Source organism: Lodderomyces elongisporus, chromosome 2, assembly GCF_030384665.1.
Source record: "Lodderomyces elongisporus chromosome 2, complete sequence".
Classification (NCBI taxonomy): Eukaryota; Fungi; Ascomycota; class Pichiomycetes; order Serinales; family Debaryomycetaceae; genus Lodderomyces; species Lodderomyces elongisporus.
The window spans coordinates 2378492-2396325 of NC_083674.1; the positions used below are offsets into that span (position 1 = coordinate 2378492).

Genomic DNA, 17834 nt, shown 5'->3' on the forward strand with positions numbered 1-17834 from the left:
AAGATTTAATTAAGTAAACTAACTGGTAAAGTCTGACTCGTTTAAACTGTACTAAGTGAGACTTTGGTTGTGGGTTTACTTCTGGCGAAAGAAGAAGAAGAAAAAGGAAAAGAAGAAAAAGAAAAGGGCAAAAAAAGGTTTGAGGTCACAAGGATTTTGTTTGTGGATATTTATACTTCACCAAGTAGCCCTCTCGCCACGCCTTGTGGTTGGAGACTAACAAGTAAATTGTGTTATGCCATATACATTTTGGTTGCAAAACCCGCGAGGAAGTGAGGGGAACAGAAGGGCGAGGAAATCCCTTCTGGTAGCTCAGCAGTGTGTGTGCAATTGTATGCGCTACCAAACGCGTCGTAACAAAAAACCAAATGGGTGCTGCCAAATGGGTGCTGCCAAATGGGTGCTGCCAATAGTGTGTGGCTGTAGCAGAAAGTGGACAACCAGAGTGGATGAATTGTGTGTTTGGATGCATGTTGGCTCAACACAATCTACAACCTTATACATCCTGCAATGCATTCTATCTCCACAAACAATTCTCGACGGATTGCCGTCAAGCTTGCAACGAGTCGAGAATTGTTTGTGTGTGTTGATTATTCCCCTGAGTTTGGTGCGAATTTACAGGGAAACATTTTTCTACTGAAGTTTGAGGAAAACTGTGGGCTCAGCTACTCCCTCCCTCTTTCCCCGCCCCATACATTTACATCATATAGGCCGGATCCCAGGTTGAGCCCTAGGTTGAACCCCAGGCTGGATCCTATGTCAGTTCTACAAAAATGCGCCACTTCCAGAACATAGGGAGAATCTGGCTCCTATCACTGCTGCTGCCCACTGTAGTGTTTTTTTGTAAAGTTTTTTGTAAAGTACACACCCACCCGCGCGCGTCCATCTTACGTGTATATTACGTGTATCTGAGGTTAACTCGTTCACAGCAGCTCACGTGCGCGTATACATACACATACTCCAACCCGAGATACTCTAGTTTGCAATGACAGCGATTGCGCGAAATATACAGAACGTTCAATTTTGTAGGCTGAATGCGAAATAGAAGAATGGTTCAATTACAAATAGCAGAGTGTTTACATAAACAGAAAAGTGTGTTAATATTAGAAAAAAAAAGTGCAAAGATTAATAGCAGGAACAGCAACACCACCAGACATAACATCAGCAACACCATCAGCAACACCATCAGCAACACCACCAGACATAACATCAGTAACACCACCAGACATAACACCAGCAACACAACCAGACATAACACCAGCAACACAACCAGACATAACATCAGTAACACCACCAGACATAACACCAGCAACACAACCAGACATAACATCAGCAACACAACCAGACATAACATCAGCAACACAACCAGCAACACCATCAGCAACACAACCAGCAACACCATCAGCAACGCAACCAGTGACACAACCAGGAAAAAACACCAGGAATAACACCAAAAACATTTCTGACAAGTTTGAATGGCATAGTTTGAGTTTGGTCGACGTCGGATAGCACACACTATAATAAATATGTTGGATATAATAAATATGATAAATATGATAAATATTAGTGGTGGTAGTAGTAGTGGTGCTATTCCAACACGAGCAAACAATGATTTTGATGCAACATTAACAAACCCCGGAAGCAGATTCCACAAGCTTTTCTTCTGCACCATCTGAAACAACTTGCACGGTGACTTACACAACCCAACCTGTGATAATATGATCCCGCTGTGCCTTGTTGATACCCCTAGTGCATATGCATCCTCCACATTTTTCGTTCCCCGTACAAGATCATACGACAAAGGCGCCATTTTGTCGCAGGATCTGCCAAGTTCAGAATAAATGTGTGAGTCGGCAGCTACACTAGTGCAATGTTGTGGTAGGCTATGGGAAACGGTAGCAGAGGTCGGTGGGCTCCCCTGCTTTGGGATCATGGTTGGGTTTGTGATATAGTCATCCGTGAAGCAGCAACAGAGGTAACATCAGAAATAGCACCAGTGACAGTAACGTGCTTTTTTTTTGTCCGTCTGTTTTTGTATTTTTTTTTTTTTTTTTTTTTTTTTCCTTTTATTACTTGGTTGAGACCAGCATTAGACTTTTGATCCTCGCTTTTATGTTTTTTATGCAGCGAGTGAAGCTGGTAGTTGGGGGTAGTGTTTTGATTTTGAACTTTTCTAGATGTAGTTCCCCCTCGATAACCTCAATGTGCTGATCTAAAGTCTTAATCAACCAAGCAGCGTATTCTTCTGGTGTTTTGACATTTGCTCCTCCAAACCTAAAAAACCTAAAAAACCTTCTAAACCCCCTCTCCCTGGTGTATGTCCTGTGGTAGTCGACAATCCGCACTTGGATTCCTGGTCGACTACCCACTTTTCTCTCTACCCCAACTAGAAGCTTATAGCCTGTTTTGTTTCTGGCTATAAGATGGGTCGTGTCCCTTTGCAATTTGTGAAGGATGTCCTCGCGTTCTTTGGTAAGTAAGGGGAAGCGGACATTGCCTGTTGGACAGCCCTGGTCAATGGGGTGGTATAATGGCCTCAGAAATGAGGACTTATGGACAACGGAGTTGGTGCAAAGTGTTGCGAAGGTGGGTCTGGGTTCGCCCATGTCACATGCGCGTTTGTTCCTGCGTGTCATGTAATTGTATGTGCGTGTGGTGTTTGTGTTTGTGTCTGTGTTTGTGTTTGTGTTTGTGTTTGTGTTTGTGTTTGTGTTTGTGTTTGTGTCTGTGTCTGTAAATGTGTATGTGTTTGAGGTATATGTGTTTTTCAGGCTTGTTTCTTGTGTGCCCAAGTAATATACCTCAGTTGCTTGGTGCTCGTATGCCGGACTTACTGCATAGATAGTTTCCTCCCCTCCAAAATTCATTTTCAAGAGTTGGAAGTGGGGAAGTATCAATGATGCCTCTTTGTAGTGGCTTCCCATTCTGGGAAGCTCTCTCCTGATGTCTTCGGAGTGTTCCTCTGAAATCTTGTAGATGAGAAATTTTCCATCTGTAGATTTGTAGGCGGTGCTGCCTATTTTTGTTATGGAGTCTTCCATGGACGCAAATGACTGTAAATAGGTGGATTCCAGGCATCCCCACAGCTTTCTTACTCTTTGAAACAGCTTTGCATGGTAGGACTCGATATTGGTTGTGTATTCTTGGTGCCTAAGAAAAACACTGAAAGTTTCGTCGTACTTCCAGGTTCTCCTGAGGCAGTCGGCAATACTTTTGTGTATTCCCTCTACAAGAAGAAACCTTTCGGCCTCTTTCTTGGTAAGCTTTTTAACTGGTGTTTCCAGCAGTGGTGCACCTGAGGGTGATTTCCCAGGTGTTTGCGAAGGTTTGAATCCCTTCGCCAAAGTTGATTTGAGGTTTTGGAAAACCTGCTTGGTTGATTGGGGTACAGGTTCTCCGGGAAGTTGAAACCGAACCTTGCGTTCGGCTGGTTTTTCCCCCTTTGACTTGGGGGAGGTGTTAAAAGCGTTTTTAAAAAATGACATTATTTAAGATTTAATTAAGTAAACTAACTGGTAAAGTCTGACTCGTTTAAACTGTACTAAGTGAGACTTTGGTTGTGGGTTTACTTCTGGCGAAAGAAGAAGAAGAAAAAGGAAAAGAAGAAAAAGAAAAGGGCAAAAAAAGGTTTGAGGTCACAAGGATTTTGTTTGTGGATATTTATACTTCACCAAGTAGCCCTCTCGCCACGCCTTGTGGTTGGAGACTAACAAGTAAATTGTGTTATGCCATATACATTTTGGTTGCAAAACCCGCGAGGAAGTGAGGGGAACAGAAGGGCGAGGAAATCCCTTCTGGTAGCTCAGCAGTGTGTGTGCAATTGTATGCGCTACCAAACGCGTCGTAACAAAAAACCAAATGGGTGCTGCCAAATGGGTGCTGCCAATAGTGTGTGGCTGTAGCAGAAAGTGGACAACCAGAGTGGATGAATTGTGTGTTTGGATGCATGTTGGCTCAACACAATCTACAACCTTATACATCCTGCAATGCATTCTATCTCCACAAACAATTCTCGACGGATTGCCGTCAAGCTTGCAACGAGTCGAGAATTGTTTGTGTGTGTTGATTATTCCCCTGAGTTTGGTGCGAATTTACGGGAAAACTCTTTTCTGCTGAAGTTTGAGGATAATTGTGGGCTCAGCTACTCCCTCCCTCTTTCCCCGCCCCATACATTTACATCATATAGGCCGGATCCCAGGTTGAGCCCTAGGTTGAACCCCAGGCTGGATCCTATGCCAGTTCTACAAAAATGCGCCACTTCCAGAACATAGGGAGAATCTGGCTCCTATCACTGCTGCTGCCCACTGTAGTGTTTTTTTGTAAAGTTTTTTGTAAAGTACACACCCACCCGCGCGCGTCCATCTTACGTGTATATTACGTGTATCTGAGGTTAACTCGTTCACAGCAGCTCACGTGCGCGTATACATACACATACTCCAACCCGAGATACTCTAGTTTGCAATGACAGCGATTGCGCGAAATATACAGAACGTTCAATTTTGTAGGCTGAATGCGAAATAGAAGAATGGTTCAATTACAAATAGCAGAGTGTTTACATAAACAGAAAAGTGTGTTAATATTAGAAAAAAAAAGTGCAAAGATTAATAGCAGGAACAGCAACACCACCAGACATAACATCAGCAACACCATCAGCAACACCATCAGCAACACCACCAGACATAACATCAGTAACACCACCAGACATAACACCAGCAACACAACCAGACATAACACCAGCAACACAACCAGACATAACATCAGTAACACCACCAGACATAACACCAGCAACACAACCAGACATAACATCAGCAACACAACCAGACATAACATCAGCAACACAACCAGCAACACCATCAGCAACACAACCAGCAACACCATCAGCAACGCAACCAGTGACACAACCAGGAAAAAACACCAGGAATAACACCAAAAACATTTCTGACAAGTTTGAATGGCATAGTTTGAGTTTGGTCGACGTCGGATAGCACACACTATAATAAATATGTTGGATATAATAAATATGATAAATATGATAAATATTAGTGGTGGTAGTAGTAGTGGTGCTATTCCAACACGAGCAAACAATGATTTTGATGCAACATTAACAAACCCCGGAAGCAGATTCCACAAGCTTTTCTTCTGCACCATCTGAAACAACTTGCACGGTGACTTACACAACCCAACCTGTGATAATATGATCCCGCTGTGCCTTGTTGATACCCCTAGTGCATATGCATCCTCCACATTTTTCGTTCCCCGTACAAGATCATACGACAAAGGCGCCATTTTGTCGCAGGATCTGCCAAGTTCAGAATAAATGTGTGAGTCGGCAGCTACACTAGTGCAATGTTGTGGTAGGCTATGGGAAACGGTAGCAGAGGTCGGTGGGCTCCCCTGCTTTGGGATCATGGTTGGGTTTGTGATATAGTCGTCCGTGAAGCAGCAACAGAGGTAACATCAGAAATAGCACCAGTGACAGTAACGTGCTTTTTTTTTGTCCGTCTGTTTTTGTATTTTTTTTTTTTTTTTTTTTTTCCTTTTATTACTTGGTTGAGACCAGCATTAGACTTTTGATCCTCGCTTTTATGTTTTTTATGCAGCGAGTGAAGCTGGTAGTTGGGGGTAGTGTTTTGATTTTGAACTTTTCTAGATGTAGTTCCCCCTCGATAACCTCAATGTGCTGATCTAAAGTCTTAATCAACCAAGCAGCGTATTCTTCTGGTGTTTTGACATTTGCTCCTCCAAACCTAAAAAACCTAAAAAACCTTCTAAACCCCCTCTCCCTGGTGTATGTCCTGTGGTAGTCGACAATCCGCACTTGGATTCCTGGTCGACTACCCACTTTTCTCTCCACCCCAACTAGAAGCTTATAGCCTGTTTTGTTTCTGGCTATAAGATGGGTCGTGTCCCTTTGCAATTTGTGAAGGATGTCCTCGCGTTCTTTGGTAAGTAAGGGGAAGCGGACATTGCCTGTTGGACAGCCCTGGTCAATGGGGTGGTATAATGGCCTCAGAAATGAGGACTTATGGACAACGGAGTTGGTGCAAAGTGTTGCGAAGGTGGGTCTGGGTTCGCCCATGTCACATGCGCGTTTGTTCCTGCGTGTCATGTAATTGTATGTGCGTGTGGTGTTTGTGTTTGTGTCTGTGTTTGTGTTTGTGTCTGTGTTTGTGTTTGTGTCTGTGTTTGTGTTTGTGTTTGTGTTTGTGTCTGTGTCTGTAAATGTGTATGTGTTTGAGGTATATGTGTTTTTCAGGCTTGTTTCTTGTGTGCCCAAGTAATATACCTCAGTTGCTTGGTGCTCGTATGCCGGACTTACTGCATAGATAGTTTCCTCCCCTCCAAAATTCATTTTCAAGAGTTGGAAGTGGGGAAGTATCAATGATGCCTCTTTGTAGTGGCTTCCCATTCTGGGAAGCTCTCTCCTGATGTCTTCGGAGTGTTCCTCTGAAATCTTGTAGATGAGAAATTTTCCATCTGTAGATTTGTAGGCGGTGCTGCCTATTTTTGTTATGGAGTCTTCCATGGACGCAAATGACTGTAAATAGGTGGATTCCAGGCATCCCCACAGCTTTCTTACTCTTTGAAACAGCTTTGCATGGTAGGACTCGATATTGGTTGTGTATTCTTGGTGCCTAAGAAAAACACTGAAAGTTTCGTCGTACTTCCAGGTTCTCCTGAGGCAGTCGGCAATACTTTTGTGTATTCCCTCTACAAGAAGAAACCTTTCGGCCTCTTTCTTGGTAAGCTTTTTAACTGGTGTTTCCAGCAGTGGTGCACCTGAGGGTGATTTCCCAGGTGTTTGCGAAGGTTTGAATCCCTTCGCCAAAGTTGATTTGAGGTTTTGGAAAACCTGCTTGGTTGATTGGGGTACAGGTTCTCCGGGAAGTTGAAACCGAACCTTGCGTTCGGCTGGTTTTTCCCCCTTTGACTTGGGGGAGGTGTTAAAAGCGTTTTTAAAAAATGACATTATTTAAGATTTAATTAAGTAAACTAACTGGTAAAGTCTGACTCGTTTAAACTGTACTAAGTGAGACTTTGGTTGTGGGTTTACTTCTGGCGAAAGAAGAAGAAGAAAAAGGAAAAGAAGAAAAAGAAAAGGGCAAAAAAAGGTTTGAGGTCACAAGGATTTTGTTTGTGGATATTTATACTTCACCAAGTAGCCCTCTCGCCACGCCTTGTGGTTGGAGACTAACAAGTAAATTGTGTTATGCCATATACATTTTGGTTGCAAAACCCGCGAGGAAGTGAGGGGAACAGAAGGGCGAGGAAATCCCTTCTGGTAGCTCAGCAGTGTGTGTGCAATTGTATGCGCTACCAAACGCGTCGTAACAAAAAACCAAATGGGTGCTGCCAAATGGGTGCTGCCAATAGTGTGTGGCTGTAGCAGAAAGTGGACAACCAGAGTGGATGAATTGTGTGTTTGGATGCATGTTGGCTCAACACAATCTACAACCTTATACATCCTGCAATGCATTCTATCTCCACAAACAATTCTCGACGGATTGCCGTCAAGCTTGCAACGAGTCGAGAATTGTTTGTGTGTGTTGATTATTCCCCTGAGTTTGGTGCGAATTTACGGGAAAACTCTTTTCTGCTGAAGTTTGAGGATAATTGTGGGCTCAGCTACTCCCTCCCTCTTTCCCCGCCCCATACATTTACATCATATAGGCCGGATCCCAGGTTGAGCCCTAGGTTGAACCCCAGGCTGGATCCTATGCCAGTTCTACAAAAATGCGCCACTTCCAGAACATAGGGAGAATCTGGCTCCTATCACTGCTGCTGCCCACTGTAGTGTTTTTTTGTAAAGTTTTTTGTAAAGTACACACCCACCCGCGCGCGTCCATCTTACGTGTATATTACGTGTATCTGAGGTTAACTCGTTCACAGCAGCTCACGTGCGCGTATACATACACATACTCCAACCCGAGATACTCTAGTTTGCAATGACAGCGATTGCGCGAAATATACAGAACGTTCAATTTTGTAGGCTGAATGCGAAATAGAAGAATGGTTCAATTACAAATAGCAGAGTGTTTACATAAACAGAAAAGTGTGTTAATATTAGAAAAAAAAAGTGCAAAGATTAATAGCAGGAACAGCAACACCACCAGACATAACATCAGCAACACCATCAGCAACACCATCAGCAACACCACCAGACATAACATCAGTAACACCACCAGACATAACACCAGCAACACAACCAGACATAACACCAGCAACACAACCAGACATAACATCAGTAACACCACCAGACATAACACCAGCAACACAACCAGACATAACATCAGCAACACAACCAGACATAACATCAGCAACACAACCAGCAACACCATCAGCAACACAACCAGCAACACCATCAGCAACGCAACCAGTGACACAACCAGGAAAAAACACCAGGAATAACACCAAAAACATTTCTGACAAGTTTGAATGGCATAGTTTGAGTTTGGTCGACGTCGGATAGCACACACTATAATAAATATGTTGGATATAATAAATATGATAAATATGATAAATATTAGTGGTGGTAGTAGTAGTGGTGCTATTCCAACACGAGCAAACAATGATTTTGATGCAACATTAACAAACCCCGGAAGCAGATTCCACAAGCTTTTCTTCTGCACCATCTGAAACAACTTGCACGGTGACTTACACAACCCAACCTGTGATAATATGATCCCGCTGTGCCTTGTTGATACCCCTAGTGCATATGCATCCTCCACATTTTTCGTTCCCCGTACAAGATCATACGACAAAGGCGCCATTTTGTCGCAGGATCTGCCAAGTTCAGAATAAATGTGTGAGTCGGCAGCTACACTAGTGCAATGTTGTGGTAGGCTATGGGAAACGGTAGCAGAGGTCGGTGGGCTCCCCTGCTTTGGGATCATGGTTGGGTTTGTGATATAGTCATCCGTGAAGCAGCAACAGAGGTAACATCAGAAATAGCACCAGTGACAGTAACGTGCTTTTTTTTTGTCCGTCTGTTTTTGTATTTTTTTTTTTTTTTTTTTTTTTTTTCCTTTTATTACTTGGTTGAGACCAGCATTAGACTTTTGATCCTCGCTTTTATGTTTTTTATGCAGCGAGTGAAGCTGGTAGTTGGGGGTAGTGTTTTGATTTTGAACTTTTCTAGATGTAGTTCCCCCTCGATAACCTCAATGTGCTGATCTAAAGTCTTAATCAACCAAGCAGCGTATTCTTCTGGTGTTTTGACATTTGCTCCTCCAAACCTAAAAAACCTAAAAAACCTTCTAAACCCCCTCTCCCTGGTGTATGTCCTGTGGTAGTCGACAATCCGCACTTGGATTCCTGGTCGACTACCCACTTTTCTCTCTACCCCAACTAGAAGCTTATAGCCTGTTTTGTTTCTGGCTATAAGATGGGTCGTGTCCCTTTGCAATTTGTGAAGGATGTCCTCGCGTTCTTTGGTAAGTAAGGGGAAGCGGACATTGCCTGTTGGACAGCCCTGGTCAATGGGGTGGTATAATGGCCTCAGAAATGAGGACTTATGGACAACGGAGTTGGTGCAAAGTGTTGCGAAGGTGGGTCTGGGTTCGCCCATGTCACATGCGCGTTTGTTCCTGCGTGTCATGTAATTGTATGTGCGTGTGGTGTTTGTGTTTGTGTCTGTGTTTGTGTTTGTGTTTGTGTTTGTGTTTGTGTTTGTGTTTGTGTTTGTGTCTGTGTCTGTAAATGTGTATGTGTTTGAGGTATATGTGTTTTTCAGGCTTGTTTCTTGTGTGCCCAAGTAATATACCTCAGTTGCTTGGTGCTCGTATGCCGGACTTACTGCATAGATAGTTTCCTCCCCTCCAAAATTCATTTTCAAGAGTTGGAAGTGGGGAAGTATCAATGATGCCTCTTTGTAGTGGCTTCCCATTCTGGGAAGCTCTCTCCTGATGTCTTCGGAGTGTTCCTCTGAAATCTTGTAGATGAGAAATTTTCCATCTGTAGATTTGTAGGCGGTGCTGCCTATTTTTGTTATGGAGTCTTCCATGGACGCAAATGACTGTAAATAGGTGGATTCCAGGCATCCCCACAGCTTTCTTACTCTTTGAAACAGCTTTGCATGGTAGGACTCGATATTGGTTGTGTATTCTTGGTGCCTAAGAAAAACACTGAAAGTTTCGTCGTACTTCCAGGTTCTCCTGAGGCAGTCGGCAATACTTTTGTGTATTCCCTCTACAAGAAGAAACCTTTCGGCCTCTTTCTTGGTAAGCTTTTTAACTGGTGTTTCCAGCAGTGGTGCACCTGAGGGTGATTTCCCAGGTGTTTGCGAAGGTTTGAATCCCTTCGCCAAAGTTGATTTGAGGTTTTGGAAAACCTGCTTGGTTGATTGGGGTACAGGTTCTCCGGGAAGTTGAAACCGAACCTTGCGTTCGGCTGGTTTTTCCCCCTTTGACTTGGGGGAGGTGTTAAAAGCGTTTTTAAAAAATGACATTATTTAAGATTTAATTAAGTAAACTAACTGGTAAAGTCTGACTCGTTTAAACTGTACTAAGTGAGACTTTGGTTGTGGGTTTACTTCTGGCGAAAGAAGAAGAAGAAAAAGGAAAAGAAGAAAAAGAAAAGGGCAAAAAAAGGTTTGAGGTCACAAGGGTTTTGTTTGTGGATATTTATACTTCACCAAGTAGCCCTCTCGCCACGCCTTGTGGTTGGAGACTAACAAGTAAATTGTGTTATGCCATATACATTTTGGTTGCAAAACCCGCGAGGAAGTGAGGGGAACAGAAGGGCGAGGAAATCCCTTCTGGTAGCTCAGCAGTGTGTGTGCAATTGTATGCGCTACCAAACGCGTCGTAACAAAAAACCAAATGGGTGCTGCCAAATGGGTGCTGCCAATAGTGTGTGGCTGTAGCAGAAAGTGGACAACCAGAGTGGATGAATTGTGTGTTTGGATGCATGTTGGCTCAACACAATCTACAACCTTATACATCCTGCAATGCATTCTATCTCCACAAACAATTCTCGACGGATTGCCGTCAAGCTTGCAACGAGTCGAGAATTGTTTGTGTGTGTTGATTATTCCCCTGAGTTTGGTGCGAATTTACGGGAAAACTCTTTTCTGCTGAAGTTTGAGGATAATTGTGGGCTCAGCTACTCCCTCCCTCTTTCCCCGCCCCATACATTTACATCATATAGGCCGGATCCCAGGTTGAGCCCTAGGTTGAACCCCAGGCTGGATCCTATGTCAGTTCTACAAAAATGCGCCACTTCCAGAACATAGGGAGAATCTGGCTCCTATCACTGCTGCTGCCCACTGTAGTGTTTTTTTGTAAAGTTTTTTGTAAAGTACACACCCACCCGCGCGCGTCCATCTTACGTGTATATTACGTGTATCTGAGGTTAACTCGTTCACAGCAGCTCACGTGCGCGTATACATACACATACTCCAACCCGAGATACTCTAGTTTGCAATGACAGCGATTGCGCGAAATATACAGAACGTTCAATTTTGTAGGCTGAATGCGAAATAGAAGAATGGTTCAATTACAAATAGCAGAGTGTTTACATAAACAGAAAAGTGTGTTAATATTAGAAAAAAAAAGTGCAAAGATTAATAGCAGGAACAGCAACACCACCAGACATAACATCAGCAACACCATCAGCAACACCATCAGCAACACCACCAGACATAACATCAGTAACACCACCAGACATAACACCAGCAACACAACCAGACATAACACCAGCAACACAACCAGACATAACATCAGTAACACCACCAGACATAACACCAGCAACACAACCAGACATAACATCAGCAACACAACCAGACATAACATCAGCAACACAACCAGCAACACCATCAGCAACACAACCAGCAACACCATCAGCAACGCAACCAGTGACACAACCAGGAAAAAACACCAGGAATAACACCAAAAACATTTCTGACAAGTTTGAATGGCATAGTTTGAGTTTGGTCGACGTCGGATAGCACACACTATAATAAATATGTTGGATATAATAAATATGATAAATATGATAAATATTAGTGGTGGTAGTAGTAGTGGTGCTATTCCAACACGAGCAAACAATGATTTTGATGCAACATTAACAAACCCCGGAAGCAGATTCCACAAGCTTTTCTTCTGCACCATCTGAAACAACTTGCACGGTGACTTACACAACCCAACCTGTGATAATATGATCCCGCTGTGCCTTGTTGATACCCCTAGTGCATATGCATCCTCCACATTTTTCGTTCCCCGTACAAGATCATACGACAAAGGCGCCATTTTGTCGCAGGATCTGCCAAGTTCAGAATAAATGTGTGAGTCGGCAGCTACACTAGTGCAATGTTGTGGTAGGCTATGGGAAACGGTAGCAGAGGTCGGTGGGCTCCCCCTGCTTTGGGATCATGGTTGGGTTTGTGATATAGTCATCCGTGAAGCAGCAACAGAGGTAACATCAGAAATAGCACCAGTGACAGTAACGTGCTTTTTTTTTGTCCGTCTGTTTTTGTATTTTTTTTTTTTTTTTTTTTTTTCCTTTTATTACTTGGTTGAGACCAGCATTAGACTTTTGATCCTCGCTTTTATGTTTTTTATGCAGCGAGTGAAGCTGGTAGTTGGGGGTAGTGTTTTGATTTTGAACTTTTCTAGATGTAGTTCCCCCTCGATAACCTCAATGTGCTGATCTAAAGTCTTAATCAACCAAGCAGCGTATTCTTCTGGTGTTTTGACATTTGCTCCTCCAAACCTAAAAAACCTAAAAAACCTTCTAAACCCCCTCTCCCTGGTGTATGTCCTGTGGTAGTCGACAATCCGCACTTGGATTCCTGGTCGACTACCCACTTTTCTCTCCACCCCAACTAGAAGCTTATAGCCTGTTTTGTTTCTGGCTATAAGATGGGTCGTGTCCCTTTGCAATTTGTGAAGGATGTCCTCGCGTTCTTTGGTAAGTAAGGGGAAGCGGACATTGCCTGTTGGACAGCCCTGGTCAATGGGGTGGTATAATGGCCTCAGAAATGAGGACTTATGGACAACGGAGTTGGTGCAAAGTGTTGCGAAGGTGGGTCTGGGTTCGCCCATGTCACATGCGCGTTTGTTCCTGCGTGTCATGTAATTGTATGTGCGTGTGGTGTTTGTGTTTGTGTCTGTGTTTGTGTTTGTGTTTGTGTTTGTGTTTGTGTCTGTGTCTGTAAATGTGTATGTGTTTGAGGTATATGTGTTTTTCAGGCTTGTTTCTTGTGTGCCCAAGTAATATACCTCAGTTGCTTGGTGGTCGTATGCCGGACTTACTGCATAGATAGTTTCCTCCCCTCCAAAATTCATTTTCAAGAGTTGGAAGTGGGGAAGTATCAATGATGCCTCTTTGTAGTGGCTTCCCATTCTGGGAAGCTCTCTCCTGATGTCTTCGGAGTGTTCCTCTGAAATCTTGTAGATGAGAAATTTTCCATCTGTAGATTTGTAGGCGGTGCTGCCTATTTTTGTTATGGAGTCTTCCATGGACGCAAATGACTGTAAATAGGTGGATTCCAGGCATCCCCACAGCTTTCTTACTCTTTGAAACAGCTTTGCATGGTAGGACTCGATATTGGTTGTGTATTCTTGGTGCCTAAGAAAAACACTGAAAGTTTCGTCGTACTTCCAGGTTCTCCTGAGGCAGTCGGCAATACTTTTGTGTATTCCCTCTACAAGAAGAAACCTTTCGGCCTCTTTCTTGGTAAGCTTTTTAACTGGTGTTTCCAGCAGTGGTGCACCTGAGGGTGATTTCCCAGGTGTTTGCGAAGGTTTGAATCCCTTCGCCAAAGTTGATTTGAGGTTTTGGAAAACCTGCTTGGTTGATTGGGGTACAGGTTCTCCGGGAAGTTGAAACCGAACCTTGCGTTCGGCTGGTTTTTCCCCCTTTGACTTGGGGGAGGTGTTAAAAGCGTTTTTAAAAAATGACATTATTTAAGATTTAATTAAGTAAACTAACTGGTAAAGTCTGACTCGTTTAAACTGTACTAAGTGAGACTTTGGTTGTGGGTTTACTTCTGGCGAAAGAAGAAGAAGAAAAAGGAAAAGAAGAAAAAGAAAAGGGCAAAAAAAGGTTTGAGGTCACAAGGGTTTTGTTTGTGGATATTTATACTTCACCAAGTAGCCCTCTCGCCACGCCTTGTGGTTGGAGACTAACAAGTAAATTGTGTTATGCCATATACATTTTGGTTGCAAAACCCGCGAGGAAGTGAGGGGAACAGAAGGGCGAGGAAATCCCTTCTGGTAGCTCAGCAGTGTGTGTGCAATTGTATGCGCTACCAAACGCGTCGTAACAAAAAACCAAATGGGTGCTGCCAAATGGGTGCTGCCAAATGGGTGCTGCCAATAGTGTGTGGCTGTAGCAGAAAGTGGACAACCAGAGTGGATGAATTGTGTGTTTGGATGCATGTTGGCTCAACACAATCTACAACCTTATACATCCTGCAATGCATTCTATCTCCACAAACAATTCTCGACGGATTGCCGTCAAGCTTGCAACGAGTCGAGAATTGTTTGTGTGTGTTGATTATTCCCCTGAGTTTGGTGCGAATTTACAGGGAAACATTTTTCTACTGAAGTTTGAGGAAAACTGTGGGCTCAGCTACTCCCTCCCTCTTTCCCCGCCCCATACATTTACATCATATAGGCCGGATCCCAGGTTGAGCCCTAGGTTGAACCCCAGGCTGGATCCTATGTCAGTTCTACAAAAATGCGCCACTTCCAGAACATAGGGAGAATCTGGCTCCTATCACTGCTGCTGCCCACTGTAGTGTTTTTTTGTAAAGTTTTTTGTAAAGTACACACCCACCCGCGCGCGTCCATCTTACGTGTATATTACGTGTATCTGAGGTTAACTCGTTCACAGCAGCTCACGTGCGCGTATACATACACATACTCCAACCCGAGATACTCTAGTTTGCAATGACAGCGATTGCGCGAAATATACAGAACGTTCAATTTTGTAGGCTGAATGCGAAATAGAAGAATGGTTCAATTACAAATAGCAGAGTGTTTACATAAACAGAAAAGTGTGTTAATATTAGAAAAAAAAAGTGCAAAGATTAATAGCAGGAACAGCAACACCACCAGACATAACATCAGCAACACCATCAGCAACACCATCAGCAACACCACCAGACATAACATCAGTAACACCACCAGACATAACACCAGCAACACAACCAGACATAACACCAGCAACACAACCAGACATAACATCAGTAACACCACCAGACATAACACCAGCAACACAACCAGACATAACATCAGCAACACAACCAGACATAACATCAGCAACACAACCAGCAACACCATCAGCAACACAACCAGCAACACCATCAGCAACGCAACCAGTGACACAACCAGGAAAAAACACCAGGAATAACACCAAAAACATTTCTGACAAGTTTGAATGGCATAGTTTGAGTTTGGTCGACGTCGGATAGCACACACTATAATAAATATGTTGGATATAATAAATATGATAAATATGATAAATATTAGTGGTGGTAGTAGTAGTGGTGCTATTCCAACACGAGCAAACAATGATTTTGATGCAACATTAACAAACCCCGGAAGCAGATTCCACAAGCTTTTCTTCTGCACCATCTGAAACAACTTGCACGGTGACTTACACAACCCAACCTGTGATAATATGATCCCGCTGTGCCTTGTTGATACCCCTAGTGCATATGCATCCTCCACATTTTTCGTTCCCCGTACAAGATCATACGACAAAGGCGCCATTTTGTCGCAGGATCTGCCAAGTTCAGAATAAATGTGTGAGTCGGCAGCTACACTAGTGCAATGTTGTGGTAGGCTATGGGAAACGGTAGCAGAGGTCGGTGGGCTCCCCCTGCTTTGGGATCATGGTTGGGTTTGTGATATAGTCATCCGTGAAGCAGCAACAGAGGTAACATCAGAAATAGCACCAGTGACAGTAACGTGCTTTTTTTTTGTCCGTCTGTTTTTGTATTTTTTTTTTTTTTTTTTTTTTTTTTTCCTTTTATTACTTGGTTGAGACCAGCATTAGACTTTTGATCCTCGCTTTTATGTTTTTTATGCAGCGAGTGAAGCTGGTAGTTGGGGGTAGTGTTTTGATTTTGAACTTTTCTAGATGTAGTTCCCCCTCGATAACCTCAATGTGCTGATCTAAAGTCTTAATCAACCAAGCAGCGTATTCTTCTGGTGTTTTGACATTTGCTCCTCCAAACCTAAAAAACCTAAAAAACCTTCTAAACCCCCTCTCCCTGGTGTATGTCCTGTGGTAGTCGACAATCCGCACTTGGATTCCTGGTCGACTACCCACTTTTCTCTCCACCCCAACTAGAAGCTTATAGCCTGTTTTGTTTCTGGCTATAAGATGGGTCGTGTCCCTTTGCAATTTGTGAAGGATGTCCTCGCGTTCTTTGGTAAGTAAGGGGAAGCGGACATTGCCTGTTGGACAGCCCTGGTCAATGGGGTGGTATAATGGCCTCAGAAATGAGGACTTATGGACAACGGAGTTGGTGCAAAGTGTTGCGAAGGTGGGTCTGGGTTCGCCCATGTCACATGCGCGTTTGTTCCTGCGTGTCATGTAATTGTATGTGCGTGTGGTGTTTGTGTTTGTGTCTGTGTTTGTGTTTGTGTTTGTGTTTGTGTTTGTGTCTGTGTCTGTAAATGTGTATGTGTTTGAGGTATATGTGTTTTTCAGGCTTGTTTCTTGTGTGCCCAAGTAATATACCTCAGTTGCTTGGTGGTCGTATGCCGGACTTACTGCATAGATAGTTTCCTCCCCTCCAAAATTCATTTTCAAGAGTTGGAAGTGGGGAAGTATCAATGATGCCTCTTTGTAGTGGCTTCCCATTCTGGGAAGCTCTCTCCTGATGTCTTCGGAGTGTTCCTCTGAAATCTTGTAGATGAGAAATTTTCCATCTGTAGATTTGTAGGCGGTGCTGCCTATTTTTGTTATGGAGTCTTCCATGGACGCAAATGACTGTAAATAGGTGGATTCCAGGCATCCCCACAGCTTTCTTACTCTTTGAAACAGCTTTGCATGGTAGGACTCGATATTGGTTGTGTATTCTTGGTGCCTAAGAAAAACACTGAAAGTTTCGTCGTACTTCCAGGTTCTCCTGAGGCAGTCGGCAATACTTTTGTGTATTCCCTCTACAAGAAGAAACCTTTCGGCCTCTTTCTTGGTAAGCTTTTTAACTGGTGTTTCCAGCAGTGGTGCACCTGAGGGTGATTTCCCAGGTGTTTGCGAAGGTTTGAATCCCTTCGCCAAAGTTGATTTGAGGTTTTGGAAAACCTGCTTGGTTGATTGGGGTACAGGTTCTCCGGGAAGTTGAAACCGAACCTTGCGTTCGGCTGGTTTTTCCCCCTTTGACTTGGGGGAGGTGTTAAAAGCGTTTTTAAAAAATGACATTATTTAAGATTTAATTAAGTAAACTAACTGGTAAAGTCTGACTCGTTTAAACTGTACTAAGTGAGACTTTGGTTGTGGGTTTACTTCTGGCGAAAGAAGAAGAAGAAAAAGGAAAAGAAGAAAAAGAAAAGGGCAAAAAAAGGTTTGAGGTCACAAGGGTTTTGTTTGTGGATATTTATACTTCACCAAGTAGCCCTCTCGCCACGCCTTGTGGTTGGAGACTAACAAGTAAATTGTGTTATGCCATATACATTTTGGTTGCAAAACCCGCGAGGAAGTGAGGGGAACAGAAGGGCGAGGAAATCCCTTCTGGTAGCTCAGCAGTGTGTGTGCAATTGTATGCGCTACCAAACGCGTCGTAACAAAAAACCAAATGGGTGCTGCCAAATGGGTGCTGCCAAATGGGTGCTGCCAATAGTGTGTGGCTGTAGCAGAAAGTGGACAACCAGAGTGGA

General features: G+C 43.4%; 5 protein-coding genes across 5 annotated transcripts; all 5 read right to left on the reverse strand. All coding sequences in view use genetic code 12, as the record gives it.

Annotated features, from left to right (window-relative positions):
- Positions 1–18: 18 nt before the first annotated feature.
- Positions 19–3485, reverse strand: PVL30_002185 (uncharacterized protein; the record flags this gene model as incomplete). The annotated part of the gene is made up of 5 exons (XM_061119339.1): positions 19–51; positions 1140–1515; positions 1608–1862; positions 2170–2510; positions 2802–3485. 5 exons carry the CDS (start codon positions 3483–3485, stop codon positions 19–21), a joined length of 1689 nt encoding a protein of 562 aa, XP_060975322.1.
- Positions 3486–3508: 23 nt separating this feature from the next.
- PVL30_002186 (uncharacterized protein) lies at positions 3509–6970 on the reverse strand (the record flags this gene model as incomplete). Its single annotated transcript, XM_061119340.1, has 5 exons — positions 3509–3541; positions 4616–4991; positions 5084–5338; positions 5643–5983; positions 6287–6970. 5 exons carry the CDS (start codon positions 6968–6970, stop codon positions 3509–3511), a joined length of 1689 nt encoding a protein of 562 aa, XP_060975323.1.
- A 1094-nt stretch (positions 6971–8064) lies between these two features.
- Positions 8065–10447, reverse strand: PVL30_002187 (uncharacterized protein; the record flags this gene model as incomplete). The annotated part of the gene is made up of 4 exons (XM_061119341.1): positions 8065–8476; positions 8569–8823; positions 9132–9472; positions 9764–10447. The coding sequence occupies 4 exons, from the start codon at positions 10445–10447 to the stop codon at positions 8065–8067; spliced, it is 1692 nt and encodes a 563-aa protein (XP_060975324.1).
- Positions 10448–10470: 23 nt separating this feature from the next.
- PVL30_002188 (uncharacterized protein) lies at positions 10471–13904 on the reverse strand (the record flags this gene model as incomplete). Its single annotated transcript, XM_061119342.1, has 5 exons — positions 10471–10503; positions 11578–11953; positions 12046–12261; positions 12607–12947; positions 13221–13904. The coding sequence occupies 5 exons, from the start codon at positions 13902–13904 to the stop codon at positions 10471–10473; spliced, it is 1650 nt and encodes a 549-aa protein (XP_060975325.1).
- Positions 13905–13927: 23 nt separating this feature from the next.
- Positions 13928–17379, reverse strand: PVL30_002189 (uncharacterized protein; the record flags this gene model as incomplete). Its single annotated transcript, XM_061119343.1, has 5 exons — positions 13928–13960; positions 15049–15424; positions 15517–15732; positions 16082–16422; positions 16696–17379. 5 exons carry the CDS (start codon positions 17377–17379, stop codon positions 13928–13930), a joined length of 1650 nt encoding a protein of 549 aa, XP_060975326.1.
- Positions 17380–17834: the final 455 nt, after the last annotated feature.